A 13,937-nucleotide genomic window follows, 5' to 3' on the forward strand; every position below is an offset into this window, starting at 1 on the left:
CGACACAGTTGTAACACCTACAGTCCAGAAGTGAAACTTCATACTTACTTTTCTGGACAGTTGTAATACCTAAATACTGACCAGAAATAAAAATTCATACTTTTCTAGACAGTTGTGGTACTGTCCAGGAAGTTTAACTTTCGAACCAATCTACAGGATGTGAAATGTGCACATTTCATATCATTTTTTAGAAAAAAATATTCATCCGGCCTCTCTCAAGCTGAGGTGCAGTTAGAGGGAAAGGGTGACACGCACAAATAACGTTGTTTCCGTCATCTGTGGAAACAGCACTAATTAAGGTTCCAACCGCCAATCTCTCGGATAAAGTGGGCTCTTAATTCATGTTTTTTTTTTTTTTTTACTGTTCACAGATGACACAGACATATCTGAATCGGAGGCGGTGAGCGCGGCGCAAGTGACGTCACCCAACACTGCTCCGTCCGACACCGAGGATGAGTCGCGGGATGGTGAGTGGTCACCACCCTCACATTATGCCTTGAAACTGCCAGATAGTGCTGTGGTCTGATGATGATTGAGATGATTCCCGGCAGAGGTTTGGATTTTTATAATTTCTAACTGGTCTGGTCCAGTGGGTGGCTTCGGCCGTGGCTAGATACCCCCCACCGGCAAGCGATTTAGCGTTCAGGTACGTGTAGAAACCAAAGGAGTATTTGATGAAAATTGCCATACCCATTCCAGGTTAGCCCGGTTTCATCTTAGACTGCATCATCACTTACCACCAGGTGTAAAGAGCCATGCTCAGTAGTGTGCCGGTGATGGATTGATCGTCATGATGATGATTTCATTTTAAAAAAGTGTACATCATACTAAAATTTTGAAAAAAACTAATTTTGAATTTAATGTTTTCAGAACAACGCGTTTTGCGGATAGAGACCAAGCAAGCGCCGGTGCGCAGCCAACCGGAGGTTGTTCTAAGCGATGGTAAGTGGTCACCGTTTATCATTATACAATCTTTGTTAAAAATGCAAAAAAATGTATAATACACGTCACAAAAATTGAAAAATTCTTATTTACATTGTTCTTTTCATATACATTCTATGATAAATATTACCTAACTATATAATAACTAAATAATACCCGCGACTTCATCCGCGTAGATTTTGGTTTTCAAAAATCCCGTGGAAACGTTCGATTATCCCGGATAAAAAGTAGTCTATTGCACTCTTTAAGTCTTTGACTATACCCATACGAAAAAATCACGTCGATCCGTTGCTCCGTTGTGGCGTGATTGAAGGACAAATTAAAAACAAATACTTTTGCAATTATAATATGGATAGTGATTTTCAGATTTCGTGAAAAATACTATAAAATGTATGATAGGCATGTCTCCTTTTGCAATTTTGTTTTTCCTTGAAAACTATGTCTTATCACGAAGAAATTTGATACTAATTTGATTTTTAGTGACCCTTTTAGCATGGAATTAGATTTTGGATTTGTATACAATTTCTTGAAATACGGCAGTAATGGTGAGCTAATTTTAAATATAATTACTATGGATAAACAAATAATATGTTTTATATAATAATATAGGTATTTGAAATTAGCTTTCCAGATACTTTAGCCAGTTGCATTCTACCATTTTCTACAATTAACTATTTGCATTTGAGTTTTGTATGAAAAACAATAGACCAAAGGAAAAAACAGACGGAGTGTTTGCAGATAAAATTGAAGCTAGTTTTGTACGTGTCACTAATAACGCACATATTGTAAATGTCAGTGATAATTTCGGATTCTTTTTTTGTAATATTTTTTGGATAAAAAAATGCGCCAAGCTCAATAGAACTTGGAAAATGGTAACTAGACAGCCACTCTAAAGTATCATTACTTGGATTACTTGGTGCCTGATGTTTCGTCTGTTTTTTTCTCTTTGAATCTATGAAAAAAAAATGTAGAAAACATTAGTTTTTCCCCTTTCTGCATGTCATTGTATTTTTCCGTAGTGGACGCGACAGATTTCTTGAATGCCGAGCGGACTCACGCCGACCGGACTAGAGGTTAGTTTTGGTTTAGTGGTTTTAGTGGTATGCACTGACTTATACACTAAATTGCACTAATGGTTCGGCTCCACTATCGGTATTCGGGTAATGATTCGTGATTTTGCGAATTAAGTGGCCGACGGCAACGTATGGGAGGAAATTCCCCCTCTTTGTTTTTCAGGGATATATAGTGTGGCCAGTTAATTTGCCGAATGCTGAACTAAGTAAGCCTGAAATCGTTTGCCAGATTCCGATAGTGAAGCCAAACCATAACAACACTTCCTTATTATGATATTTTTAAACACTTTCAAGGTTATGAAGAAAGAAACTTGCGAGTGTTTAAATGTCATTATTTTTTATTGCACATAGCATGATCTCAGACTGAAGGGAAAAGGTTCGACAAACAGAGCGCTTTATGATGCTCGAAGCAGCCTATTTTACCAAAAAAGCCGTTAAAAGACGCTAGTAATTTTTTTTTGTACTGGAGCTCGAAAATGGTAATAATAAAATCTTGTTAAGCCCACAAACTCAATCTTTATTATATTAATAATTGAATCTCGAATATCGAATGACAGAAAAACATCCTACAAAAATAGAACATTATTTTTGTCTTAAGTTTTTCTTGATGTAATGAGATTACATATATTATGTTCCAATACTCGATCTATTTTTTTCCTTTAGTCTGTGGATTTGGGTATGTTATGCATTTTCCTTTTTTTTAACCAACATGCATTTAAAAGCATGAATACTAAATAATAATTATATTATAGTATTAAGAGGGTTATATTTTTTTTTTCTAAAGAACATTTTTTCAAGGCAGTCATTTCTTTCGTTGTTATTTATTTTCAAAATTTTCCCTCAGAAATACAAATGAAGATCTTCAATTTAATGCCATTTTAGATGTTTTATCTTGTAGGCTATCAAATAAGGTTACATTAATAATCAGAAGATTTTTTTTTCTTGGGATTTCTACCCTCATTTCTAACCCTCACACCGAATTGTACACAAAGATTCGCAACGGGACCCGAATCTACTGTCTGATGACGAAGTGTTCCTGGACTCCACGTCGTCCGTACCGTCGGGGTCTGCCTCTGTGCCTATTCAAGGACCAGTCGTGATTCGAACCCAGTATACTGCCGTTCATGGCACGGTGGGCAAAGGTGAGATAGCGCGGGTGTGAAAGAGACGAGAGATATTGTTGTAACTGTTGTAAAGAGGGGCATGGAGGGACAAAGTGTGGATTTGTGTGAAGGTGACAGGGATATGAAGTTGGTTGAAAGAGCAAAAGAGATGAACGATAAGGCTAGATTATCTAACAGTCTATATAGATATGAAGTGATACTGATATGAAAGAGATAGGAATATTCTGCAGTTCAAGGCACGGTGAGCAAATATGGAAGTGAGTGTGAGAGAGATGGATAGACTTTAACAGGTCCTGCAGGGTATGATGTATTAGTATGTTTATGTGAAATATGAAGGGATATGATTTTTTTAAAGAGTAAAAGAGATGGAAGAAAACCGAAGTTAGCAGCACGATTCAACCGCATCGGTCGCCACCGTAGCAATGCAGATGGATGCTATGAATCGTCTTTAATATGCAATGCAAGTTTGTGTGAGATAGAAACATGAAATTTGTTAAAGGAGTAATAGATATACCGAATATGAACAATGTAAACAAAAAAGATGAATGTGTGAAACAAAGTTGTGAGGGGAGTATATTAAGATGAAGATACAAAATGTTAAAAGAGTAAAAGAGATGCAAAAATGGCAGCAATACCTATTCGACTCTCAACATAACCATAAACCGTATCTATGGTTTATGGTTATGTTGAGAGTCGAGTTAATGAAATGGTTAAATGTCGATTAAAAGTGCTTTCAAAGAGTGAGAGAGGACTTCGTCTGTGGTGGCGTTTGCTGGCGCGCGTGTTGTGACTTTTTGGAGTGTTTTTTTTGTTAAAACTGACTGGAAAGCGCTCTAAGGGGGTGCCGTGCGTATGTCGGCGAGCGGCGGCACAGACGGGGTCCATACTTGTATAGTTTAGCTAACTTGTTACAAATAACAACAAACTTGACATTGGCTAATCATTGTAAAAGCCAGACGAGAGAGAAAAAAGAGTGAGAGATTATAAAAGCGACGAAAGATAGACAAAAAATGGTTAATATTTCTTTGTGTAAATTGTTGTTAGACCTTGTCTTCGCTTGGTGGTAAAAATCAGTACTTGTTGTCATATTCCATTCTTTATAGAGATCAATGTTTGGGCTAAGGTTGTCATGATCATTGTCATTGTCCAGGCTTTATTGTGTTGTCGTTTGGTCTATATGATCTTAATTATTGTCTATGGTTGTCATATCATCATTCATTTAGCTAGTCGACTCATATTGTGATTCGAAAATCGTTTTTTTTTCTCGTCTTATAAACCAAATTTTCAAAGAATTGCTTTTCGTGCAAGAAAAATTATTTGAAAATATGTAGATTTAATCATATTCATTGAAAGTATTTATGATATTTAAATTTACTACTAGTTTCGAAATAGAAATTTGTTAGAATTTAATAAAAACACAGTACCTAATCTTTCCTTTAGTGTCCTTTTTTATTACTCAGTTTTATATTCTATTACTAAATTGACGGGAAAAATAATGCCTTTTTATTCTTAACCCATAGAGTGTCTTGCGTTTTTGTAGAAAACAAAACGCGCTCATTGGATGCTCAAATTATGGCGCAAATACTAAATTCTAAAAAATATCACTCAATTCTGTACCTTACCTGCTAGAAAATAAGGTATATTGCACCATTTATAAGATTAACTGTCAATTTAGTTAAAGTGTGACCTAATTTTCCCGATAATATTGAAACGCCGCGTTGTCTAAAATTTGATAACGCACATTAAAGTTATAACTGTTATAATTACTGCTTTGTTGATTAATATCAATGAATGTTAAAAGCAACGACTTCAATTTGAAGGAGCAAATATCACGCGGTGTTTCAATGTTCGGCCGTTGGACTAATAAATCCTTTACTAACAGGTACAAAGCTAACACCCGCTGCTAACCCTAACGAGGCTTTGTCATCCCACAAGCGAACCCTACACAAGTACCCGCGAAATCCCAATTTCGATAGCGCCATTCAAAAATACGAAACTGTCAAACATCCTAAATGTAAAGTTAGCTTAAACTACCGACTGGTTGATGCGACTGATAATGCAGTCGCGTTATACAATCCAGGAACATTTGGCAGTCGATCAAGCTTATATTCCATAGCTTCACTTGATTCTGATAGATGTAAAGACTATTGTCTACGTACGAGGTCCCTCCCAAGGAAAAAATCTATAGACACCACTAATAAGTTGTATAGAACTAGATCTCACAGTGGATTCATCAATTCAAACATAAACGATCCTGAACCGAATCATTTTCATGTTCCCAGATGTAACTCTTGTGGTTCAATTGTTAGTTCTTATCCAAGAGAAGCGAGGCGAGACAAAATCTATTGTAAAGATCTGGTTAAAAGTTGCAACGTCTATATGTCAGACGATAATATCCAAGAGAGATGCAGAGAGGAAATGAAATGTAATATAAACGTTGTTAAAGTAAAAGAGAGTGTTGTGCCAGTTTTCCAAATCGCAAGTCAAGAGTTCGTGGATAGTCAAGAGTTTAATGAAGATAACTATTTGGGCGATATTGATAATAGTTTTTTGTCGGATCGGACTGTTATTGAAAAAAATAAAGGTACTGATATAGATGGTGGAAATGTTACTTTGGGGCTAGGAAACAAAGATATTGAAACTATCACTGAAGAATTAAAAAATGAACAAAACGATAAAGAGCGTGGTGTAGGCATTTATAGAGCAATACCTGTCAACACGGATAATAGTTCTGAAGATTTAAATGTTACTGTTGAGTCTGTTGAAGGTGAATATCACAGCTTCACAGATGAAATGGATTTCGAAGAAGTCGTATACGAGAGTCCAGTTAAAGATCTAGTGGAGAAAGATATAAGAGATTATTCTATACCGATAGATTTTTACTGTGACGATTACAGCAAAAAAGACTCGAGTCCCAAGAAATCGCCCATGAAACTGCTGGCTATAGCTAAACAAAATATTCTAGAACCGATATTAGAGGAGTCGAAAAGTTCTTCCGATGATTCTAGTGATAATAGTAAGCTTCAAAATAAAGAGGATTCTGTCAAAGTTTATTCAAGCGAAGATAAAAGTGACCAAAATACGACAGAAAACGTAGACATAAGTGTAAAAATAGTTTCCATTGATTCCAATAACTTAAAGGAACATTCTAGTGAACAAATAGACGATCATGAAAACAGGTTAAGTTCACTCAGTGGTACCACTTCAGAAAAGGGCTCAAGTTTCGATTCGACAGCGGAATTCGAAAAAGTTGAACTGATCGCGGATTTAGTTGGTTCAATTTTGAATAATGTTGAAAACCAAATCAATGATACTGTACTTTTTGAGAAACGATATTGTACTGAAAATATGTTTTTTCATTTAGACACAAGTACAGAAGAAGTACAAGAAATAGAAAAAGGGGAAGAGTTTGAAAGCTTTTCTATTACGCAAATGGTGAAAAATCTTCGACGCAATATAAACGAAACAGTTTTAACTGAAACTAGCGAATCTGATTCGAGTATTGCACATAAAGTTGTTGAAGCGATAATCTACTACATATTTGATGCGGCGTTTTACTATTGCGCCAATAAAGAAAAGTGTAATAAAAGAAAACAAAATAAGAAGGTTATCACAGTTGTTGATTGTGAGGATATATTGTTCACTACTTTGCCTGGTTGGTTAGGCTTTGAGGAACGTTCTGATGATACAGAAAAAATCAGCGATGATTATGCCGAAGAAGCAGCAAGATTGTATTCGAACGATAAACAACTAATCGTTATAAAGGTTAGCGATGAAGACAGTGACGGATGGCTATGTTTAAACGAAAACTTTACAGATGTTAGAACTGAAATAGATAATAACAATGTAGAAGAATTGAAAGATTTGAATGTAAATGATACTTTTACTAATGCCCTTGCCGAAATAGACGATAAAAATATGGAGTCCGAAGAAATTATGGTATATGAGGACGAAAGCAAAACCTGTGATAGTAATATAGAATCAACAAATTTCAATACAAGTGATGAAAAGTTTGACGTATTGACAGTTTATAATGATGATCAAGAAGTCAATATCGCAATAGAACTAGCTAAATTTAATACAAGTGACGAAGAACTAGGTGCTATGAAAGTAAATGACGAAGAAAACAATATAACCGACTTGTCTAATAGAGAGAGAAACGAATCCTTTGATTCCAATGACATAACTGAAAACGAACAAGACATCGCTCGCATAGAAGACACTTCATCATTTTCCTATCACGACATGTGCAATGAATTAGAAGATAACAACGAAACTGATACTTCTCAGCAATTTGAGGATAACACTGCAGAAATTGCTGCAAATATAAAATCTAGTTTATTAGAAAAACCATGTAGAATACACGATGAAGATTCTCAAGTGAAAACTGCTTCTTTCAACGATACGTTTGTTTTGAATACAGCGTTCGTAGAATCAGATATGCGTTACGATAGATCTTCATCGCCAGAAAGGAGTCATTTCGATGAGTGTACAGTATCGCCTATACGTCACGCAAATAACTCTTTTGTAGGCGAAGACTTGACTGTCTTTTACGAAAGAGACGATACTATACTTGGCTCCCCGTTCGTCAAGAAAGCAAACGTGCTATCAATGTCTCAAACTGTACACAGTGGTGGAGTTAAATACTGGTTATCATTTGATGAAAACCTAGATTTAGAAATCGACAGACCTAAACGTAAGCCTAAGTTCTCAGAAAACCTACTGCCAAGTTTTGTAGTCGTAGATTTGGAAGACAAAATGAAAAATAATAACTTTGTCAAGGAGTTTGATGAAGAATTTCTTGGCGAAACTAGCGTTAAACGCCGTTCTGGTGTCTTATGCAATGATGATGTTAACGTTAATAGAAATGATACGTTTTTTAATAATGATAATATAGAAAGACATACAAATGATATGTTTTTTGATAATAATGATATAGAAAGGCATACAAGTGATACTTTTGGAACGGAAGCCTCTGAGTACAATACATGCGAATCGAATGTTGATTCTAAAACAGATAACTTCAGTTTCCAAGATCGATTTATATTCGATTCTAAACTAGAAACTGATTCTAAAGAACGATTGATTTTTGATTCAAGATTAATGGCGACTAAAAAACGCCTGTACTCATCATGGCCGCCATTCGAACATACAATTTTTTATAAAATTATATCTAAATTTAGACTTTCAGAGAGTTTCGATCTAAGCGAGTTAGATAAAACTAGATTGGATAATACTTTATAATTTAGGTTAAATACTAATGTTTTAATTCCTTGGGAGGGGTTTTAATGTACTATTGATCAAGTGGGTAAATGATTTATAGAATACAGAAATCTTTACTGTCTTTGTATTGATAGACATAGTTGCGCCGCCAAAGTTGAAAAATATTGCAGATTTTACGTCGTTTGGGGCTGCTTTAAACTATTATTGAATAAAGCGCGAGTCGGATTCGCACGCGGAGGGTTCCGTAATATCGTACAAGATATAACACTTTGTACTTTTTATTTTTAGGGTTCCGTACCTCAAAAGGAAAAACGGAACCCTTACAGGATCATTTTGTTGTCTGTCTGTCAAGAAATCTATAGGGTGCTTCCTGTTGACCTAGAATCATAAAATTTGGCAGGTGGGCAGGTCTTATAGCATAAGTAAAAGGAATAAATCTGAAAACCGTGAATTTGCGGTTACATCACAGAAAAAAAAAATTGAAATGTGTTTTAATTTTCAAAGTAAGATAACTATACCAAGTGGGGTATCATACGAAAGGGTATATATTATTTACTGGTACATTCTAAAACTGATTTTTATTTATTTTTAAGCATAATAGTTTTTGATCTATCGTGCAAAACGTCGGAAAAAATACCCGAGTACGGAACCCTCAGTGCGCGAGTCTGATCCGCACTTGGCCGGTTTTTTTTTTTCAATTTGCACGGCGGCCATTATTATGTATAATACTTTGGTTGACGTTTCAACTTTGGTGACGAAAACTGTAGCTAAATATCAATTTATGTCGCTTTTCCCATTAATTATTTGATTGCTAAGTCTAATTTTGCTACTAGAGTCCTTAAATATTGCACGCCCTTTAAATATTACTTTACTAGGATGATTTATTGGTGTTTTGTATTAATTTGACTTTAACTAATATGATTTGGTGTATTTCGTACGTACTATGCGTTTTAAATAAGAACACCAGAAGCTCCGTAACTCTCATACTTTATTTTTCAACAAGAAGATGCCCGCGGCTTCGCCTGCGTGGATTTCGGTTTTTTAAAATCTCGTGGGAACTCTTTGATTTTCCGGGATAAAAAGTAGCCTATGTGCTAATCCAGGATATTATCTATCTCCATTCCAAACAGCTAAATCCATTCAGTAGTTATTGCGTGAAAGAGTAACAAACATACACACACATACAAACTTTCGCCTTTATAATATTAGTGTGAAGTGCGATGTTCTTATTTAAAACGTATTGCACATTTCGATTTTATTTGCATGTTCACTGTAAATATAACAATAGAACGCTATATGTTCAATGTTTTTTTTGTTAAATTTTATGTATGTTCAATTGTTCACCACACAGTACAAAATAACAACGGCCAGCTCACTCTCTGTCACCCTTTCTATTACTTATTTTGAATTCTGTGGTGTTGCAATGTTTCCTTGTTTCGTGTTTTGTGTCGGTTCAGTGATCGCAAAAAAAGAAGTCCAATCTGAAGTAACAACAGGTCGTAGAGTAAGGTTCAGAGATAGATAGATAGATAGATAGAAAACTTAATTGCTCACAATAATGAACCAAGACAAAACAAAGACACTAAAAACTGAAAACAATTGTATGCAAAGGCGGGCTTATTGCTCAGAGCAATCTCCACCAGACTATGTACTGAGCCGATTTTAATGAATGAGCTGTCAATGGAATTGATATTATGGTCCGGGAGACATAATACATTCTATACGAAAAAAAAACTAGGTATCTGACGGATGTTGTTAAAAAAGAAAGTGGGGGGTCTCCGAGTTTTTTTTCGCTATAGTATCGAGTGGGATATCAAAAGAAAGGAAAAAATTCTGAGTTCATAGATATAAATATAGTACAATGTTAAAATACACCGAGCGACAGAAAACAAAATTACTATATCTATCGCTCTCCATCGGCAGTTCGCGGGTAGTACCGACTACTACCCGCGAACCGTTTTAGTGCTGTTCAACTTTACCTTGTGTACAATGTCATACGCCTCGTTTTCAGATTGGACTTCTTATTTTGTGCGCACTATACTACTTTACTGATAGTTTTATGTGGTTGTCACTTGTCATCCTTTGTGTTTTCCCTCGTTCTGTATTTATGTTATGTTTTTATAATTGCTCGCTGAGGCTTTGTTTTTTTATTAATAATATAGTGCTTAATATATAAGTTATTTCATTTAACCTTAATTTCTGTTATGATACTTGGAAGGGTTAATTTTTTATATTTTAATTTAAGGCTGAAGTCTATAAGGTCCCATTTGCACGGGAGCTTTTTTAACGTCCGTTAAAAAAGCGTTCAAATCGAACAAATGCATTCCCAAGTATCTGTTCACACGTCGACGCTTTTTTAACGCGCTTTGTATTGTCAGCGCAACGCCGGGTTTTAACGCAACGCTTTTTTAACGCTCGTGAGAATTAGGGCTAAGGGTTAGTTTGACATTGCTCAGCTCGATTGCGGTAGAATGACAGCTACAATGTCACGATCGCAATCAACTCTGATTGGTTGACGCTCGCTCACTATTGGCTACAATATATTGCTACAATACATTGAGCCAATAGTGACGACAAGAATAGTTATTAATTTAACCTATAACAACAATTGCGATTGTAGTCATGATTGATGCAAGTTTTACAAAATCGAGCTACAGACTCAACTTAGAGTTAAAACGAGACAGATTTACGTCAGAGACAAACACCTGTCTCGTTTTAACTCTAAGTACACTCTATAGATCTAGCCCAGAAAACTTGTTTTTAAACTATTTTAAATTGGGTATTTGGTCAGTTTTAAGTATTTTTTATTATTGTTTTACCTTTGACAAACCAAATGACTCTGAAAGCTATTTTACTCATTTTCGATCGTATTTGAATTTGAAAACTCTGTTTTCAAATTTATTGTTATTTTTTTTTTGGAATTTCACTCCAAAAAAATTGTTTTTATTGATTCGAAATAGCTTTGAGAAGCAATTTTGGGTGTTTTTGAGTAAAAGTGTCGTTTTCGCCCGTGCTCCGTCGCGCACGCTTAGCTTTGGGCTGGTTCCGCCGCAGGAGTTACACGCAACTAACGCACCAGGGTAAGTGCGCTTGCTTTACACTCACACACCATCATAAACGGGCTAGTTTTTCGGCAACTTTTAATTTTTTGTGTCACAGAACTTAGAGAGACAGCGAGGGCCAGACCTTCGTTACTTTACAAAAGCAGAGGAACTTTTAACTTTTATAAAATAACGAAATTCCTGCCCTTTCTGGCTCTTAGGTTGAAATCTATAGAGCACACTTTGACTTTGCTTAGACTTAAGTTTCAGTTAAAACGAGACAGAATCATGCCAGCGGTATAACGTTGTCCCGTTTTAACAGTGTCTTAAGTCTGAGCAAAGTCCAAGTGCACTCTATAGATGTCAACCTTAGACACCGATAAATACTGGTTTACTAAAAACAGCCAAAATCAGCTCATAGTTAGCTCGCTTCTATGTATTAAACAAAGTTTATGCATTCTATTGCAACATCAATTGCAGAGTTCAATTTTTATAGCCCGTTTCTGTTGCAACTAACTTAAGGTGTCTACTTAAATAATTATAATTTATAACATATTTGCATCCATGGCATGGTTAATTAATAATTACTAATCTTTAATGCACATTAATATATAACATTATATTGTAAGTTAATTGTAATTGCCTTAGTTTTTTTTTTTTTTTTTTAGTTTGAAGTTCCAAAAATCCTTTCTTAGTGGATGTCTACGTCATAATAGCTATCTGCATGCCAAACAGCCCGATCCGTCCAGTAGTTTGAGCTGTGTGTTGATAAATCAGTCAGTCAGTTTTTCCTTTTATACAGGGTGGAATTTTGTAGTGCCACCTGAAGGGAAAGTACTCTTAATACTATACTGTACTGTAAGGAAGGGAGTACTCTTAATACTGTAGATAGAAAATTTGACTCAAAGAAAACATTCCTATATTTTTGAATGGAAAGAAAACTGCATTCAAAGATTTTCGGAAATTCGCTTGCCACACCCGGGAATCGAACCAACTAAAATCTGTAAAAATTGCAACCTGTACTTTTATTGCATAGTTCGTTAGGATCAATTATAACGATCAAAACTCACTAAGAATCTTGATAAATTGTTCCCCCCTGTGTTGTGGACAATGCACGGAGAAACTTTCAGCTTTTATAAAATAACTAGCTGACGCCCGCAACTTCGTCCGCGTGGATTTAGGTTTTTCGAAATCCCGTGGGAACTCTTTGGTTTTCCGGGATAAAAAGTAGCCTATGTGCTAATCCAGGATATTATCTATCTCCATTCCGAATTTCAGCCAAATCCGTCCAGTGGTTTTTGCGTGAAGGAGTAACAAACATACACACACACACACACACACACACACATACAAACTTTTGCCTTTATAATATTAGTGTGACGAAGGTCTGGCCATCACGGGTTTAGTCCACAATGTTGACGAGAATAGATTTTTTTATTAAAAAATATCAAGCAAACGAGCGGGCGGGTCACCTGGTGTTAAGTGGTTACCGCCGCCCATGAACATTTGCAGCACCTGAGGTACCGCCGATGCGTTGCCGGCCTTTCAGGAATTTGTTGGTCGCCCATAACCCCATGTTGTATGTGTGTTTGTTTGCAGGCGAGCACACAGTCAACGGTGACCATTCCGACGCTCACCAGAGCACCTTCTCGCACAGCAGTAAAGAGGTCAGTTCACCAACATCTCTTCTCAGACTTGGGTGCGTTTGGAACCCTCGTAGCTTTAGTTTTAAGTTACGTAATTAATTATCACCACTATATCGTACAAATTTAACATTTTGACCATCAAAAAAAGAATAATTGTACCTACTTTGAATAAATGATTTTGACTTTGACTTTGACTTTGACATCCTATATAAGGGTGCTGGCATCAAGAGCCAGGTTTTCGGTACTGTCGGTGTGGGTAAAATAGCCCCATATTATCTTATGAGCTCTCACATAAAAAATATACCTAAAAAGTTGAAAACTAAAACCCGACTGCGATCGTCTTCATACTCGTAAACGCTGAAATATTATAGTAAAATTGTTTTTCTGTCGCTTGGTATGTTTCAATGTTGTTGTACATTTATATTCATGAGCTCAGAATTTCCTCTTCTTTCATTTGATATCCCACTCAATGCAATAACGCAAGAATTTTTTGGAGACGTCCACTTTTTTTGATGTATTTGTTAAGCCAATTTTTTTCGTACAAAATATAGCCTATGTCAAATCAATTGATACCTCATTCATCAAATTTGGCCTAGTAGTTTAGGCGCTACGGTGGAACACACAGAATCTGGATACAAACATACAAATATACATACATAGACCGCTAAAATAATAACGCTTTCCTTTGGCTTTGCCGCAGTCGGGTGATGAGGTTTAACCCTTAATTCTTGCCTTGCAGGGTTCTCCCTCTAAGGAGGTGTCAACAGAGGAGTCTCCCAAGAAGGACAAAAAGAAGAAGAAGGGTCTGCGCACGCCCTCCTTCCTCAAGAAGAAGAAGGAGAAGAAGAAGGACAAATCCGCGCCGCAGCCCGCGTAGAGGTACGTACA

The 13,937-nt window shown here is 36.0% G+C and overlaps 1 protein-coding gene across 6 annotated transcripts in view; it reads left to right on the top strand.

Annotated features, from left to right (window-relative positions):
* The window catches only part of LOC123878508 (protein hu-li tai shao), a 105,174-nt gene that overhangs the window by 87,125 nt on the left and 4,112 nt on the right, over positions 1 to 13,937 (top strand). For 2 of the 6 annotated variants that reach the window (XM_045925712.1, XM_045925713.1), the window contains 6 exons: positions 372 to 467; positions 871 to 942; positions 1,962 to 2,015; positions 3,008 to 3,157; positions 13,003 to 13,070; positions 13,789 to 13,928. In XM_045925712.1, coding sequence (XP_045781668.1) covers positions 372 to 467; positions 871 to 942; positions 1,962 to 2,015; positions 3,008 to 3,157; positions 13,003 to 13,070; positions 13,789 to 13,926 — 578 coding nt within the window. In that variant the 3' untranslated portion in view covers positions 13,927 to 13,928. Of the gene's footprint in view, positions 1 to 371; positions 468 to 870; positions 943 to 1,961; positions 2,016 to 3,007; positions 3,158 to 11,394; positions 11,530 to 13,002; positions 13,071 to 13,788; positions 13,929 to 13,937 lie in introns of those variants that run through there. The other 4 variants (XM_045925716.1, XM_045925718.1, XM_045925715.1 and 1 more) reach the window with 3 other exon arrangements.

The sequence above is a fragment of the Maniola jurtina genome, chromosome 26 (assembly GCF_905333055.1).
Source record: "Maniola jurtina chromosome 26, ilManJurt1.1, whole genome shotgun sequence".
Taxonomy (NCBI): Eukaryota; Metazoa; Arthropoda; class Insecta; order Lepidoptera; family Nymphalidae; genus Maniola; species Maniola jurtina.